Here is a 14265-nt window from a genome sequence, read left to right on the forward strand (position 1 = left end):
GGCCACCCAGGCAGGCAACACCCACCTCTCTCACCAAAGCTTTATTTACATCACTGCTGCCATGATGCAGCTCTTCACAAAACTAGAGAGAAATGGCACCCGGTCAGTGCCCCTGAGCCCGGCGGGGCAGCAGGGACAGAGGGGAGAGGACAGGTGTGGAGATGCAGGTGCTTAGGACTCGCCAGCCTCGAACATCTTCTTTCTGCCCTCCATTCCAGACTTCTCCTCAATGTTCTTCCTCCAGTCACCAACATCACGGAGATCCTTCTCCTGGAGGAGGGATGATTGCATTGGTGTGAATGGTGCCAGCGTAAGAACCCGCCTGGCCCAGGGCCCACACCAGTCCACCCATGGAAACCCCCATGTCAGCTAGAGGAACCCAGTTCCACCCATGCTACACATCTCCTTGAACTGCACCCTCCTGTTTCAACACCATGGGTGCCAGAGAATGAAATGCTGAGCAGGAAGAAGAACATTATGGAGAAAGAGTCATTCTCAACCCTATCATACAGGGAAGTGTGAGCCCTAAAGGGTGAGGGCAGCTCCTGTTAGGGAAAAAAGGAAGAGGGAAGGATACCTTCTCAGTGTCCTCTTTCTTCACTTGCTTCAGGTTGGCTCGGAGGTCCATGCAGACCTTGTGCTTGGAGCCCAGCAGGGCCCGCAGCATCGCGTCAGCGGACATGCGCACCCTGCGCAACGGTGGCCGCTTGAACTTGCCACGCAGGTCAAAGAGTTTCTGGCTCAAGTCTTCCAGCTGGGGGGGATGAAATCAGGGGGTTGGAGAGAGAGCGGGGCATGGGTTTCATGAGATGGACCCAAGCAGTGCAGGGAGGCACGAGGAATGGGCTGCAGACTCCCCTGAAAGATGGCTCCAGTGGAAACTCACCTCCTTGGTAGTCTTCTGTAGCTTCACCTCTGTGTCATACCTCTCCTCATCCACTGACTCTATCTTGGCATGAAGCTTTTTGCACAGATCCTGGGAAGAAAGCAAAGAGGTATGTTGACTGCTAGGACCCACACACAGCTCCTCTCTCCTGACTGCTCTGGCTCTGAAAGCCCTCAGTCCATAAGACTAGATGGGACTGAGGTGAAGAGGGGCTTGTCAGCCAACTCCTAATCTCCATGCTACTGGCTGCATGCAAATGCTGCCTCAACACATCATTTAAAACACACCTTTCCGGCCAGCAAGATGCCTTTTTTTTTTTTGCAGAGACCCCACTTGCCTCTCAAGCCAGCTGCCAGCTGGTGACTGATGACTGCCAGCCAGTCTATCTGGCTCCAGGGTAACACAGGTGAGGAGAGGGTCGAGGTGGGAAGGCCAGCCTAGATCCACCAGGCTGACTGATGGCGCCAAATATATTCTGCCCCAACACTGAAAGAGTTAAAGAAGCCTGTACCTGAAGTTCCTGCATGGATCCTGGGAGTGACAGAGGAGGACAATGTTCTGCCAGGTAGTTTTGCTTTTCCACTTCTTTAGCAGCTGCTTCTTTTTCTATTTCAGTGACAGCAAGCTGGAGCATAGCACTCTGGAAGGCAGCATGAGAAGGGTGAGTGCAGGGTGGAAGCAAGCAAGGAGGGTAGGGGGGTCATCAGGAGAGTGGGAGTCCTGACGGAGAGGCAGCCTGGGGAGTTCCCATAAATACCACCATTTCCAACCAAGGGATATAATGGAGACACAGTAAGGAGTGGGGTGGGAGGCCCCTACATCATGCAATGTGGCCTTTTCCAGTAGGGAGAGTGCTGAGAGTTGGCTGGCATGGGATGGGAGATGGGAAAGTCAGGACACACATCACACAGCCACAGCAGTGCCACGTACCTTCAGGTGCTGCCGACGGGCAGTGGCTGCCCTCCTCTTTTTCTGCAAGTGGAAGAAGCAAGAGAAAAGAAGGTTATCAGGTGCCCATTCCCCTTTCCATTGCCCTTCCCCATGCAATGCCACAGTCCTGCAGCCCTGCCAGGGAGATGGCTCCATCCTGACACACACTTGGTCCCCAAATTAGCAGCACTCAAGGAAGAGACTCTCTGCTGAAACCAGCTTTGCCAGCCTCACATAGCTAAAACCTACAGAGTCCCTCCAGAAAAGATAACAAGGGTGATGAACTTGAAAATATATGTATAAAATATAGCTTCAAACTTGGCTTCTGGAGACTTTTAGCCTTTTCTCTAATTTCCTCTTCATGCAGATGTGTTTTACTTTGCACTCAAGCTAAAGACTCCCATGTCTCTGGGCACTTGGGAGCTGTGGGATGTCTTTCTGAGCAGTCCAGGGCACATGTCCTTCTGACACTGCTGACAAGGACAACCAGGCAGGTGAACACATGAAGGCTGTGTAATTTCTTTGAGCTGAAAAGACCCAGCACAAGTGATGCTGAAGGAGGGGTTCATCACAGCTGGAGGACAGACATGACCACTGACTGCCCTTCTGTACTTGTCATACTGGACCAGCAGCAACAGGACTCCTACTTATAAAAAAAACCCACAACTTCTGCATTTCAGCTGTTTCCTGAGCATTTCACCCAGAAGACTGGGCATGGTTGAGTTGGGCTGGCCAAGGGGAAACAGGTCTGATATGCTGAGGGGCGGGGAGTAGAAAGCAGCACTTGGGTGTGGGTCTGGGCTGCATAGAGGAGGAAGTGGATAAGGATGTGCAGAGTGAAATGTAACAAAATCTGACATGTCTCACATATGCAAATGGCCAAAGCCCTCCTGAGAGGGCTGGAGGGCTCATCAGAAAAAAAGCCATCTAGCTCTGAGATGCAGCACACTATTAACCATCAGATAATCAGATCCCTTGAGGGCTATTAGTCCAGGGCTTATTCTCCATCTGAAAGCTGGTACCTTAGCAAAGAGTGTCCTCCCAGATTTTTCTGGGAGGTCTGGCGTTGATGGGGAGTAAAAGAACATGTTGGATATCAGCACCATTTTGTGGTACTTCTATGTGTCCCTGACATCCTCTTTTCTCTCAGTGAGAACAAGCTGGAGCTTCTGGTGTTTCAGACATATGGGGAGATGCCAAACAGATATGAAGGATGGAGAAATTTGCTAAGAGGAAACGTGGAGTGACAAAGCCATGAACAATCCTCCCACACCTTCCCCTGCATTTCTCCAGACACCCCCAGTCCCAGCTCTTCCAGAAGCCAGGCAAAACTTGCTAAGAATGCAACCTCCACCCTGCTCACACTCCCCTGGATCCAGGTTTCCTTGGATTGCCTTTGAGAAGTGATTTGTCAGTGCTCAGTGGGTAGAAATGAAGGGCTAGATGTGGGGAAGGAGGAGAGGATGCTAGGCCAAGGGCAGGATGGTGGATGGATGATGGAGGAGAGGCAGCTCTGGACCATTGCCTTCCCAGCACCACCTCGTGGCCGGCTGGGGAAGCAAGAATGAAGGGGGAAAAGCATCTGACTCTAAGCCAGGGAATTAAAAAAATACTTTCAAAAGGGATTTTTCTTCTCCTTCACATGTTTACTAGGAAGAGTCAGCAAGAAAATAACCATGAGCCATTGTTCCCACACACCCAGCAGCTGATTTTTCTACGGAAGAACAGTGAAGCCAGGACTGCTGCCACAAGCATTGCTAAAGGAAAAACCCCAGCAAAACACACTTACCTCTTCACTGTTTAGGAAAAGCAGATGAACAAGGAAAGGAAGGAAGAGAAAGGGGAAAAAGGAAAAAAAGGCAGTTAGTTAGCATCCTAACTGGAAACGAGCAGAAGAATCTTAACAAGCATAAAAGTTGGCAGTTGAACTGAAGTTTTTAAATGCCAACAATATATTAAAGACAGAAAAATGGGAACTTACTCAGACATCTTGGTTTAGATGGTTGTGAACCTGAAATGAAAACCATAAAAAAAGTTCAAAAATATTCATGCGGGTGGTCACTTTCTTGGGTTTAAAAACAAAGCAAGACTCCTCTAGAAAATAAAATGAGGAAGTGGTCTGTTCTTATTTCCCAACTTCACCAATTTTTTATCATATAGGGAACTAGGTTGCAGTTTGTAGATGAAAGCCAAACATCTCCTCGTAGCAACACAAACCTCAGCATCAAGGGACTTCTGGAAAAGACCAAATGGGGCTGAGCCAGAAAAAGAGAGATCTGTGCCAGAGATTCCTGCAGGTATGGTTCTTGTCTGACCTCCAGGAAACCATTTTATTCAATGAAGGAAGAAAAGGCAAAAACTATTTTCAGTTTACTGCTTCACTTTGCCAACCTTAATTCACTTCGCCAACCTTACTTCACTTCATAAACAAGAAATATCCCAAAGGCTGCAAAGGGCTGGCAATGACCCCAGGTGACATGGAAGGAAGGATTTAAGAGGATGCTGCTGCCAGCATATGCACTTATTCTGTGGGACAGGGGAGCCTGTTGCAGCAACCTCAGCACAAGTGATGTAGAGCAGGGTTGGAAGTTGTGGTTGATACAGGCACAAAAAAATTCCCCAGACAGTTCCTTGCATTTGCTTTAAGTGGAAATTTTACACATACAACACAGTGTTTTAGGAAGAGATGGAAGAGCACCTTTGCTTTGCTGTAAATTATTTCCACATAATTAGAATTTTACTTTTCTATCAGAGCAATATCTGTACCGCTTGCATCTCTTAAGCTTGTCCTTTGCAGAGCAGACCAGGCCCCAAAACGCAGCCCTCTGCAGACTTCTGTCAGGAGGGGAAGTGTTAATGGGGGCTCACGCCCGAGGCAGGAGGCACAGCTTGCAGGGCCAAGGAAACTTTATCCTGGAAAATGTGCAGGCCCATCACATTACTTCAGAGAGGAGCGGGGGGGAAAGTGCTTCTAAAAATGGCCAGGGAGCTGCAGAAGGAGCTGCAGCTGTCTCCTGGGACGGCAGGCTCTCCCCGGTGCCAGCCCCGTGACTCGGGAGGCCGGAGCGCTGCGGAGCAGAAGCCGCCGCAGGTGTCGGAGCGCGGCTGAGGCCGAGGAACGCGGGCTATTTTCACTGACATCCCTGCCCCGCACACACGCTCCAGCCCCGACGCCGGGCAGCCACGGCCACAACGCCAGGCTGCAGCTCGCTGCCCGCGACGTGGGCTTCCAGTCACCTGTTCTGCGGGGAGGACACCATAAATTTGGATGTCGGCGCCTGTCCGAGGGTGTTTTTGGGGAGGAAGGCGCTGCAAGGGCCGGGTAGGGAGCCGGAGGAAGGGTGTAAGTAAGGGAGCGTAGCCGAGTCACCGCAGACAAGGATCCTGAATCCTTTGGCCCTGGGGAGGTCAGCGTTAGGCTCCGCTTGTCCTCGCCATTCAAGCTGAGAGCAGAACCAGCCAAGGCAGGGGAAAGCAGACAATCATAAAGAAAAAAGCTCGCTGGAAGAGACAGAGGGAACCTTTCCGATGCGCAGACCCTCTCCGACAAGCGAAGGATGGAGAAAGTGTTATTAGCACCCCTGTTTCTCCCAGCAGGCCACCCCCACCTGGTGTTTATCTCCTTAATACTCAGGTAAGTAAATCCGCTCCCCCATTGCTCCCTAAGAGCAAGCTGGGTCATTAGGAGGTATGCAAAAAGGCTCACCCGAGTCTGCAGAAAATCAGAGTCGTGCTGGCTGGACAGGATGGACAGACGAGCCGCAGGCAGCTGGCTGAGTAAGGAGGTATAAAAGGGCTTCTCGGGTGGCTCAGCAGAAAATCCACCTTCTCTTTAAGGGCATGGAGACCTTCTCAGACCAATGATGTGCAAGAGTTCCCCGTGCACCTCCCTTGGCTGGGGCAGGCCAGGCCAGCAGGAGAACAGGAGAGGGCAGCCCCCAGGGAAGGAGGGGTGGGGAGGAGGAGAACATCTTCTACCCATGGGATCCAGAGGAGCTGGGGAGGTGTTTTTCCTCAGAAGTGCCAAGGAGGGAGCTTTCCTCTCCCTTTTCCTGCCACCAACCAGTCACAATAGATATGGCTTCAAATCTGTGGGGAGTCCAGGCTCCCTGCACACAGCCATCCATCTGCAAGGCCTCTAATTAAAATTTCCCCTTGGATACACAGAGTGGCTTATCCATGGACAAGGGCATAACTCAATTTGCCTTCAGGGGCTTGGGAGCAACTCTGCCTTTCAGGAAGGAAGAAAGAGCTTGCACCCCAAATATCCACTGCCCGACAGCAAATGCGAGAGCAATCCCTCAATAAGCCGTCCAGCACTAGCATGCTTTTTAAACCTCAATTAGTTCCCTCACACAGGAAATACTTGCAGCTCTTCCCTGTGTGGAATATTTCAACACAACTCAGTTTTTTTAAAAAAACAAGCTGTGGATCTGGTGCAGGCAGCCTTAAGCCTCAAATCCAGCCAGCGGCTGGGCAGAGGCAGCTGAGCATGAGGGAGCAGCCCCATGCTGACAGCAAGACGGGTAATCCCCTCCGTGGGATGACCCAGACCCATATCTCCATGGATCTGAAGGAGAAGCAGGTGGAAACGTGGCTGGAAATATTCCCCAGCCCTGGTCACAGCGTATGTAGTGCGTGTGTGTAGGGGATCCCATGGAGACAGGGACCCAAACAGCTCCTGCTCTCCTCCCCCAGGCCAGGCGCTCCCTCCTCTTCCAGCTGGGGTTTTTTAGGCTGATTCAGACATGGCCCTGGCAATTTTTTCCAGGCGCCCTACAGACATTATATAGATAGTGGCAAATCCCTTGCTGCAGGCTTCCTGTTTCACTGCCCTCAGCACCACGCAAGTAGTGCTGCAGATGCTGCTGAAGGACGAGCATGTCCTCGGTATGGGGCTGGTGTCTTGCAGGGGTTTGCTGTGGTAGCAGGTGGAGGAGAGAGAAACCCCCAGCGTGGGCAAGGTGGGGTCCACTTGGGGTATGTCCCTTGGAAATGCTACAGCTACACATTCTGGCCTCTGCTGGCCCCTCCAGAGAGCCGCTCAGCTCTTGGTGGAGGAATCAAAACTGGGGCAGTTCTTCATTCAAAATTCCCCGCAGCCAGGAAGTTTCCTTCAGCTCTGTGGGATGAAGGCATTCTGAACCTCCTGGAGTCCAGGCATGCAGCACAGCAAGAGATCTGCTCAAAATTTCAAGTGTGTGGTTATCACCTTGTGACAGGAAAGTGTTGGCCTGATATAGTGCAAGAATGAAGTTCCAAGAAAGAAACCCCATGAACAAAATATTGGCCAACAGAAGTGTTTGTAGGATATGGGAGGAGTGGATGTAGAGGTGTGGTAATAGGATGAGCAGAAGGCTTTCAATGGAGCTGCCTTGCACAGGGAGAAAAAAAAAGAAGCATCAGACTTAAATGGCAAGAGGAAGAAACCCAGTGAGGAGAAGGAAGAACAGAAAAACAAATCCGTGTCAAAGTTAGAAGACATGGTGAACGTTAGGAAAGACAGAAGTTTCCAAAGGAATTATGTAAGTGTTTGAGTGATGAAAGAACAAGTTTATTGCAGAAAAGCCCAAGGAAGGCATAAGGAAGCTCCAGACACATCCTTCAAAGGGTGTATGGCTCTCAATATTAGGTATTAGTGAGGTAATTAGGCAGGGGCCAGGAATGGATGCACTGTTCATACTTGGGTACTTTCCTATGGAGCATCTGAGCCTGCTCCTTTCCCTCATTTCCCCCCACTTGAGCTAGAGGAATGCACTGTGGGTGTGGGCCACCATTCCCAGAGCACTTCCACCATCCTGCAAGGTCAGACAGAGGGAAGACCTGTCACACACAGGAGGTTCTGCATGATTTTTTAGAGGCTCTTATGGGTCAGACTCCTCCACAGAATCACCACGTGTTGGAAGGATGAGGCTGATTAATCCATGCAAGCTGTTCCTCATAACACCCTCCCACTCCTTTACACCTTGCCTCCTCTTCAACATCCCACAAGTTTCAAGTGGACAGGCGCTATGGAGTGACATGACACCAGATGATACTAGGCCTTATTTCCAAGGATGACACTGTTAACAAACCACAAGCATGCTACTTCAGCAGCAATTGTGATCATGCTAAAAGTCCAGGAAAGATCACTGGGGAAACCTGTATTTGACCACCCTTTGTTTTCCCAAAATCACATCACACCAGAGAAAAGCACATCCTGCCCAGGACATATCCATTCCCCTCCAGTGTGTCCCTAAAAGAGCTCCCCATTTCTCTCCTTCTGCTGGAGAAGAACCCCCAGGAGCTCTACAAAGGAAGGCCATCACTTTCACATCTTTGTGCCAGTGCTGTCCTACATCCCATAGATAGAGCCACCTCATTTGCCCATGAAATGGGATTAAGGTTTTTGGCTTTTCCTCTTCAGGGCTGCTGCCAACCAACACAGCCACCCTGTCTGTTTAGCTCCATGCTCTCTTCCTTGACAGGGAGTGCTTCAGGCACATGATGTTGATACCCTCAGGCTCCAAACCCACCAGCAGGTCCTGATGACACTCCTCATGTTCAGCAGATACATCACAAACTATTAAGCTGACAGCTGCTTCATGCTATGTTTGACCATCAGCTACACAATGATGGACACAGGACCCTGGGAGAAGCCATCCCAGCAGTGGATGAGGACACAATTCCCTTTTTCCAGTGAGCCTTTGATGCATTCATCAGTGTCCCAGAAACAGGGCTGCCCTATTCCATGACAGTCCCCATGGAGCAGAGCCCAGATGTCAGCCTTGAGGTGTGAGCTGAACCCTCTCCGTGGCAGAGGTAGGGGATGACACTCAGGCTGCCATGGCTGGGCAGGCAGCTCATGTCACTGAAGCTGTCAGTGATGAAGCTGCCAGTGCTGCTCGTGCACAGCCCCTGCCCACTGTCAATGTTCCCAGGGTGGATGCAGCCAGTTACCTGAGTGATGATGGGTCCTGTGAAGGGGCAACACACGTTTCTAACCAGTGGGTTCATTGAGATATGGCTTTTTCTTGTTCCTCCTGAGGGATTTCTTGGAGCTGGCATGTGGTGCAGGGGGCTGAAATTGGGCTCTGAGCCCCACAACAGCGGCAAAAAGAGGGACAAGTGACAGGAGAGCTTGGCCTTGAAGGGGAGTCTGCTGGAGAAGGCAGGGGAGGAGCAGGGGTGGGATTGGATCTCTGGGCCTGCATCAGGGACCCATGTTGTGGACTGCCTCTCTGCTCTCGGGCTTTTCCATCTGTCAAACAGTATAAAGGAAAGGACTGGTGAGACCACAAGAACTCATCTCCCCAGATGCACAAGCAAGGAGACTTCCTCAGACTAATCTTGCAGAAGCAGCTGCTGCCTCCTGCTGATGGTGCTAAGAAGAGGTGCTAAGGGTATCTTGCCACTTTGCAGGACCATGGACACCACGTCCCCACCCCTTCTCTTCATGCACTTCACTTTTATACTCACCAACGTTGGACAAGTGCCTGTAGGAACAGAACAACTCCCTATCGACACACATAAGTACTCACACATGGCTGTTTTAGGTGTTTATACCAAAACTTGAAGAGAAATGCCTTGAAGAGAAACATTTTAATGATCCCTTCCACTCCAAAGGGACACTCTTTGGTGTGAGCTTCTGGAAGAGTTTGCAGCTCACTCAAGCTGGAGCCTGGAGGAAGGGCAGCATTTCAAAATAAAAACACAAAAGGTTGAAGAGAGGCTTCAGGGAGAGGGCAAAACCAGGAAACTCCTCTGCATGAAGTCCCTTCTGACCATGGTGGCACACAGGAGCTTCAGTCTCCAGTGATGGAGAGTGTGTTCACAGCCAGGGTTAGGATCACTCAGTTCCCAGCACAGGTCTGGGCACAAACCTCGCTCCTGTCAGGAGCTTTTCTCACTTCTGTCGAGGACCAGAAGCCTTGGACTGTTCCACAGGGTGGCCCTTCCTCCATGACCCCAGGCTGAGTTGGCAGCCCCCTGGAAAGTGAACACCTCTGACCAGCGCTGGTCCGTGCCCAGGCCTTCAGCATTTAATGTGTACAGGAGGTGATCCCTCTGGAATTTCCACCCAGCTTGCCCCTGGATAGTATTACCCAAGTGACCCAACACCTGATCCCAGTCCTTCATGTATATGCACATCCTCAAAGCCTGGTTAAGACTAGGGTATGACCCAGAATATGTCTGGGGAACAAGATGAGACCTCTGTGTGCTCAAATGGGTACGGCTGAAACATGTCTTTGCTCTCAAAAGGTCTTTCAGGTTCTCTGTGCCAAGACAAAGCAGCAGGAAGAACATGATGTTAGTTAAAAAGAAAAGGCCACAGAGCTCAAGCAAAACTGATAAATCACAAAGCTCTTCTCTCCCCAAGATCAGCAATTGCTCTACAAACCAGCAGCCATGCAAGGAATGATTCTCCAGAATTTATCCATTCCAAGCACACTGGCTTTTTGTAAATGCTGTGTGACCCCAGACACCTCATTTTACAAAATAAATAACAAAACTGTCAACTGCAAGTCCCTTAGCAGCCTCAGCTACCTGCACACTTTGAGAGAGCCTTGGGAGAAGACAGCTGCAAGGAGATGGGCCTCTGGAAGCTCTTCTGGAGGTGCCTCTCATACAGGTTTGGTAACAGAGAGGATAGAAAGCTCAGAGCAGGACAGGGCTGCACCAGGAAAACTCAACCCCCAGCCCCACTGAGCATCTCTCAAGAACATCCCCAAAGCCAACTAATTCACAGAGTATCTGAGACATGAATTTTCTTTTATGAAGGCAGACCTGAGTTTAGCACATGTGCAAAAGTTGACGGTGGTGTGAGATGAGTGCAATCAAAGCAGAGAAACCTTCAGCAGAGGCCTTTGCAGGTATGAACACCTCTTTTGTCACATCCAGAGTGAACATCAAAGCCAAGTGTTTTAACTGGACTGTTTTAAGTGAAAACCTTCATGCCAAGATTCAGGCTTCTATGTCTAAACTGCTCTGACTTGTACGTAAAAGTTAAGAGGAAAATCCTGTCTGTCCAGGGCAAAACCAGATGCCAGCTGGGCTGGTTTCCACATGAGACAGCAACCTCTTTCATGGGCACTGGGCTCTTCACCGGCTCTCCCAAGGGTGCATTGTTTCTTTTACAAAGTCAGCAATGATTGATGCACAACTTGAAGTGCCCATTTCCCACAGACAGCTTTTCAGGCTTTTCAGATGTCTGCAATGTCCATGTTCATGAGCAGGGTTATGAAACACTTGTTTGCAAACCCATCATCTTCCCAGATGCTGCTCACAGAATGTAAAATACAATATGGGTTGGGTTGTTTGCAGGTCAAGGCCTCTTTTCAGCTCACTTAAACTCCTCTTCCTAACTGACTCTGTGCTTGTTTCTGCTCAAATTGAGTGGCAGTAAGTGCCTGCAGGGGTTTAATCACCTCTCTGTGAAGTCAGCAAAGCTGGTTGAGAAATTCCCATCTTGTTGACACACAACAATCATCACTCAGGGGTACCCATTCACCTGGAACGCCAAACTTCTTCAGGGTGCACTTTTTGCCCAGCAGCATGAAAGATATGAAATCCTCATGCTGCTTCTCCTTTGGTTCCATCCTGCCTAGACCTGAAATATGGAGAAATGAGAAGACTGTTCAAATTGGAACTTTGGGAAGCTGCTCTGTGCACCCATTTTTATTCCTGTTTCTCAGACTGGACTGTTTGGGGTTTCTACCCCTCCCTTCCTGCCCATGGCAGGGCAAGGTGCATTGACACGTAAAGTGACCCAAACAATATTTCTGTATCCAGAAGAAAAACAAGCCCAACCTGAGGCAGGAACAGTCCCAGATACAAGAGCCCCAGCAGCAGTCAGAGCATGAGAAAGGAGCTGGGAAAAGAGAGGAAGAAAAAGGGGAAAAAAGGGTAGGAGAAAGAGGGTAGAGAAAGGGAATAAGGATCCAGGAGCTGGAGCTTTTAAAAATAAGTCCATGAATGATGAAAGTACACATTTTTCCCATAAAATTGCAAGGCATAAAGATGCTAGCTAAGGAATATTTATAAAGCAGGCATGCTTGCTTCTAGTGAGAAGAGCTTAGATGCTCTCCAGCTCTCAAAAACTCTAAGACTAGCCAAAAAATCTGTGGCTGGAGGACAGCCAGCCCATACCCAGGCCGAACATGACAGCCCGTAATCATTTTTGTCTCACTGCAGATGACTGGTGACAAGCACACATGAGGCTCAGCCTTCTCCTTGTGCAGCCCTCCCATTTGATTTCCTTGAGTGCAGGGACAAAAAAAAAAATCACTGAATGAGGGAATAATTCACTTTGGGAGGGACTTCTGGAGGTCAAAAGTCTTAGCTCTGGTTGTAAATAATTGAGATTGTGAATCTTTATAACAAACAAAAACCTCAATTTTCAGTGCTTGTCTCTTCTAACAGACCTCTGCTTGGCCCAAGCCCTGCTTTTTGCCTTGCCACTGACCCACAAAGCTGCTAATTAAATGTAGAGAGACAAACTCCCCATCCACCACCTGGGCACCTTGGATGGCTTGGATATCTGCTTGTGCTCCCCTTAACCACCAGCAAGACCCTCTTTGCCCCTGTGATGCAGGATCAGGCAAAGGCTGGCTCCTGTCTCCTGGAAAAAGCCACTCAGACATCTCCAGCATTGCCACATGGCTACCAACAGGCTATGCAGCCATGGGAACACAATTGCACAGCATCGCTGCTTTCTCTCCCTCTTGAACACAGGTTCCATCTCCAGAAGAAATCTTGGCTGGTGAGGCTCCAACGGGGGCCACAGACCAGATGAGACAGAGACCCAGCTCAGAGCACGTACTGGCCTGCCCTCTAGATGCAGACATGGGAATCCAGCAGACACAAGCTGAAGAGAAGCTGCTTTTCCCCCTCCTTTAGTTCTTTTCTTGTCACATCTTCCACCCTCCGAGTGCAGGAGGAGCATTGGTGAGGCAGAAGATGCTCAGACACCTGGCTTTGATTGATGAGGGACAACCACCCCCACCAAGGCCACAGGGAGGTGAAAGGGAGATGGCTTGCACACAAGACAGGGCTGTCTGCCTTCCTGCAAACAGGCTTCCGAGCAGGCTGTGTTCATTTGGGGTGAAATAAGGCATGAAATGAAGCCCAGATCCACCAGCCCTTCTTCAAACAGCTGCCAGCAGACACTAAGAGGATCCTGCCAGAGGAGGAGAGTGCTCAAAGCTGTGTTGTAAGCACATAAGGCTTACTGAGAAGGAGAGATGATGACGGAGGGAAAAAGCAGCCTTGGCGGCGCATTAAAAACTGGAGCTGGGTGGAGAACATCCCCACCTGCTCGCCTCGCCCTCCTGAACAAACAACTCGGTTTGCTGAGTTTTACTGCACAAAGACTCATTCCAGGTTGCCCAGCTGGGTGCTCACTCCCACATTCCTTGGCCTTTCCCTTAAAACCAGCATGGCCTTCCCTCTCCAGCTCTGCTCACCCAGCACTGCGCTGGCAATCCAGGCACTGAGCAAGGCCAAAGCTGGAGAGAGAAGGGGCAAGCACTGATTTGGGGAGTAATGTTTCTCAAGGAGGGGCTGTCTCTGATCTCCTTCAGCTGCATCTGTTTTGGGACTAATATGCACATACTTTTATGCCCAGCCCCATAAATTATGCAGTGAACCTCAAGGCTATGACTTCAAAATAGAGGGACTGGAAAAAGCACACACACACACAAATAAGAACTGCCTGTTTCAAACACCTCCAAAAGCCCTTTCTGGATGCTGCATGGCCCTAAATCACCACAACAACATCACCAAAAACCAGCCTGGTAATAGATTTGGAGCCCCAAACATAATTCAGAGACGTTCCCTTCTGCACAGCCTGTTCTAGGCTGATTCTAAGGTTGAGACTGAAGGCTGAGGCTTTAAAACATCCCGTTACAAGTCTTTCTCAGGTGACTGATTCCTTCTCCATCTCATTAGCAGCTGCCAGCAGATGCTGTTTCCCCAGCAGAAGCCACACTTCACTTGTTACAGTCATCTCAAAACCACCCTGTCATTTCTCCCCTCCTCACAGCCACAGTGAAGCCTGGAGAATATTCATCAAGAGACAGACACAGCAGCAGCTTTTTATGGTTAAGCTCAGGTCATTAATCTCTATCAAGACTTTTCATAATCTTCCTCAGCTTCATGTTTGTTTAACTCTTGGATAGTTGCTCTGTGGTACTCTGGGTAATCACAGATTAACTGCTTTTTAATATTAATAGCTTTTCATTAATGTGCCAGGCTCTCTCCCCTCCAGAGCCCAGGCAATAGCTATTAGCACTGTGCCTGCAGCTCCCTGTGGTGAAAAGGATTTTTATCTTTGGGGCCAAAATTCCACAGCATGAGCCCAGATCTTATGTTCTGTGGCTGCTTCTTGTAGCAGAAGTATTTTAGAACAGGAACAATTCCCTCCTCCTCTAGCCCAGTGCAGGGAGCTTCCTCCTGCAGATGGCTCAGAG

At 49.8% G+C, this 14265-nt stretch overlaps 1 protein-coding gene across 1 annotated transcript; it reads right to left on the minus strand.

Moving 5' to 3' along the window:
• Nucleotides 1-24: 24 nt before the first annotated feature.
• On the minus strand, nt 25-5596 carry TNNI2 (troponin I2, fast skeletal type). Its single transcript, XM_015629581.2, has 8 exons — nt 5523-5596; nt 3798-3827; nt 3606-3612; nt 1817-1858; nt 1398-1526; nt 887-976; nt 578-754; nt 25-270 (listed from the first exon to the last, which is right to left on the minus strand). Exons 2-8 carry the CDS (start codon nt 3803-3805, stop codon nt 172-174), a joined length of 552 nt encoding a protein of 183 aa, XP_015485067.1. The 5' UTR covers nt 3806-3827; nt 5523-5596; the 3' UTR covers nt 25-171.
• Nucleotides 5597-14265: the final 8669 nt, after the last annotated feature.

This window comes from Parus major, chromosome 5, assembly GCF_001522545.3.
Source record: "Parus major isolate Abel chromosome 5, Parus_major1.1, whole genome shotgun sequence".
Taxonomy (NCBI): Eukaryota; Metazoa; Chordata; class Aves; order Passeriformes; family Paridae; genus Parus; species Parus major.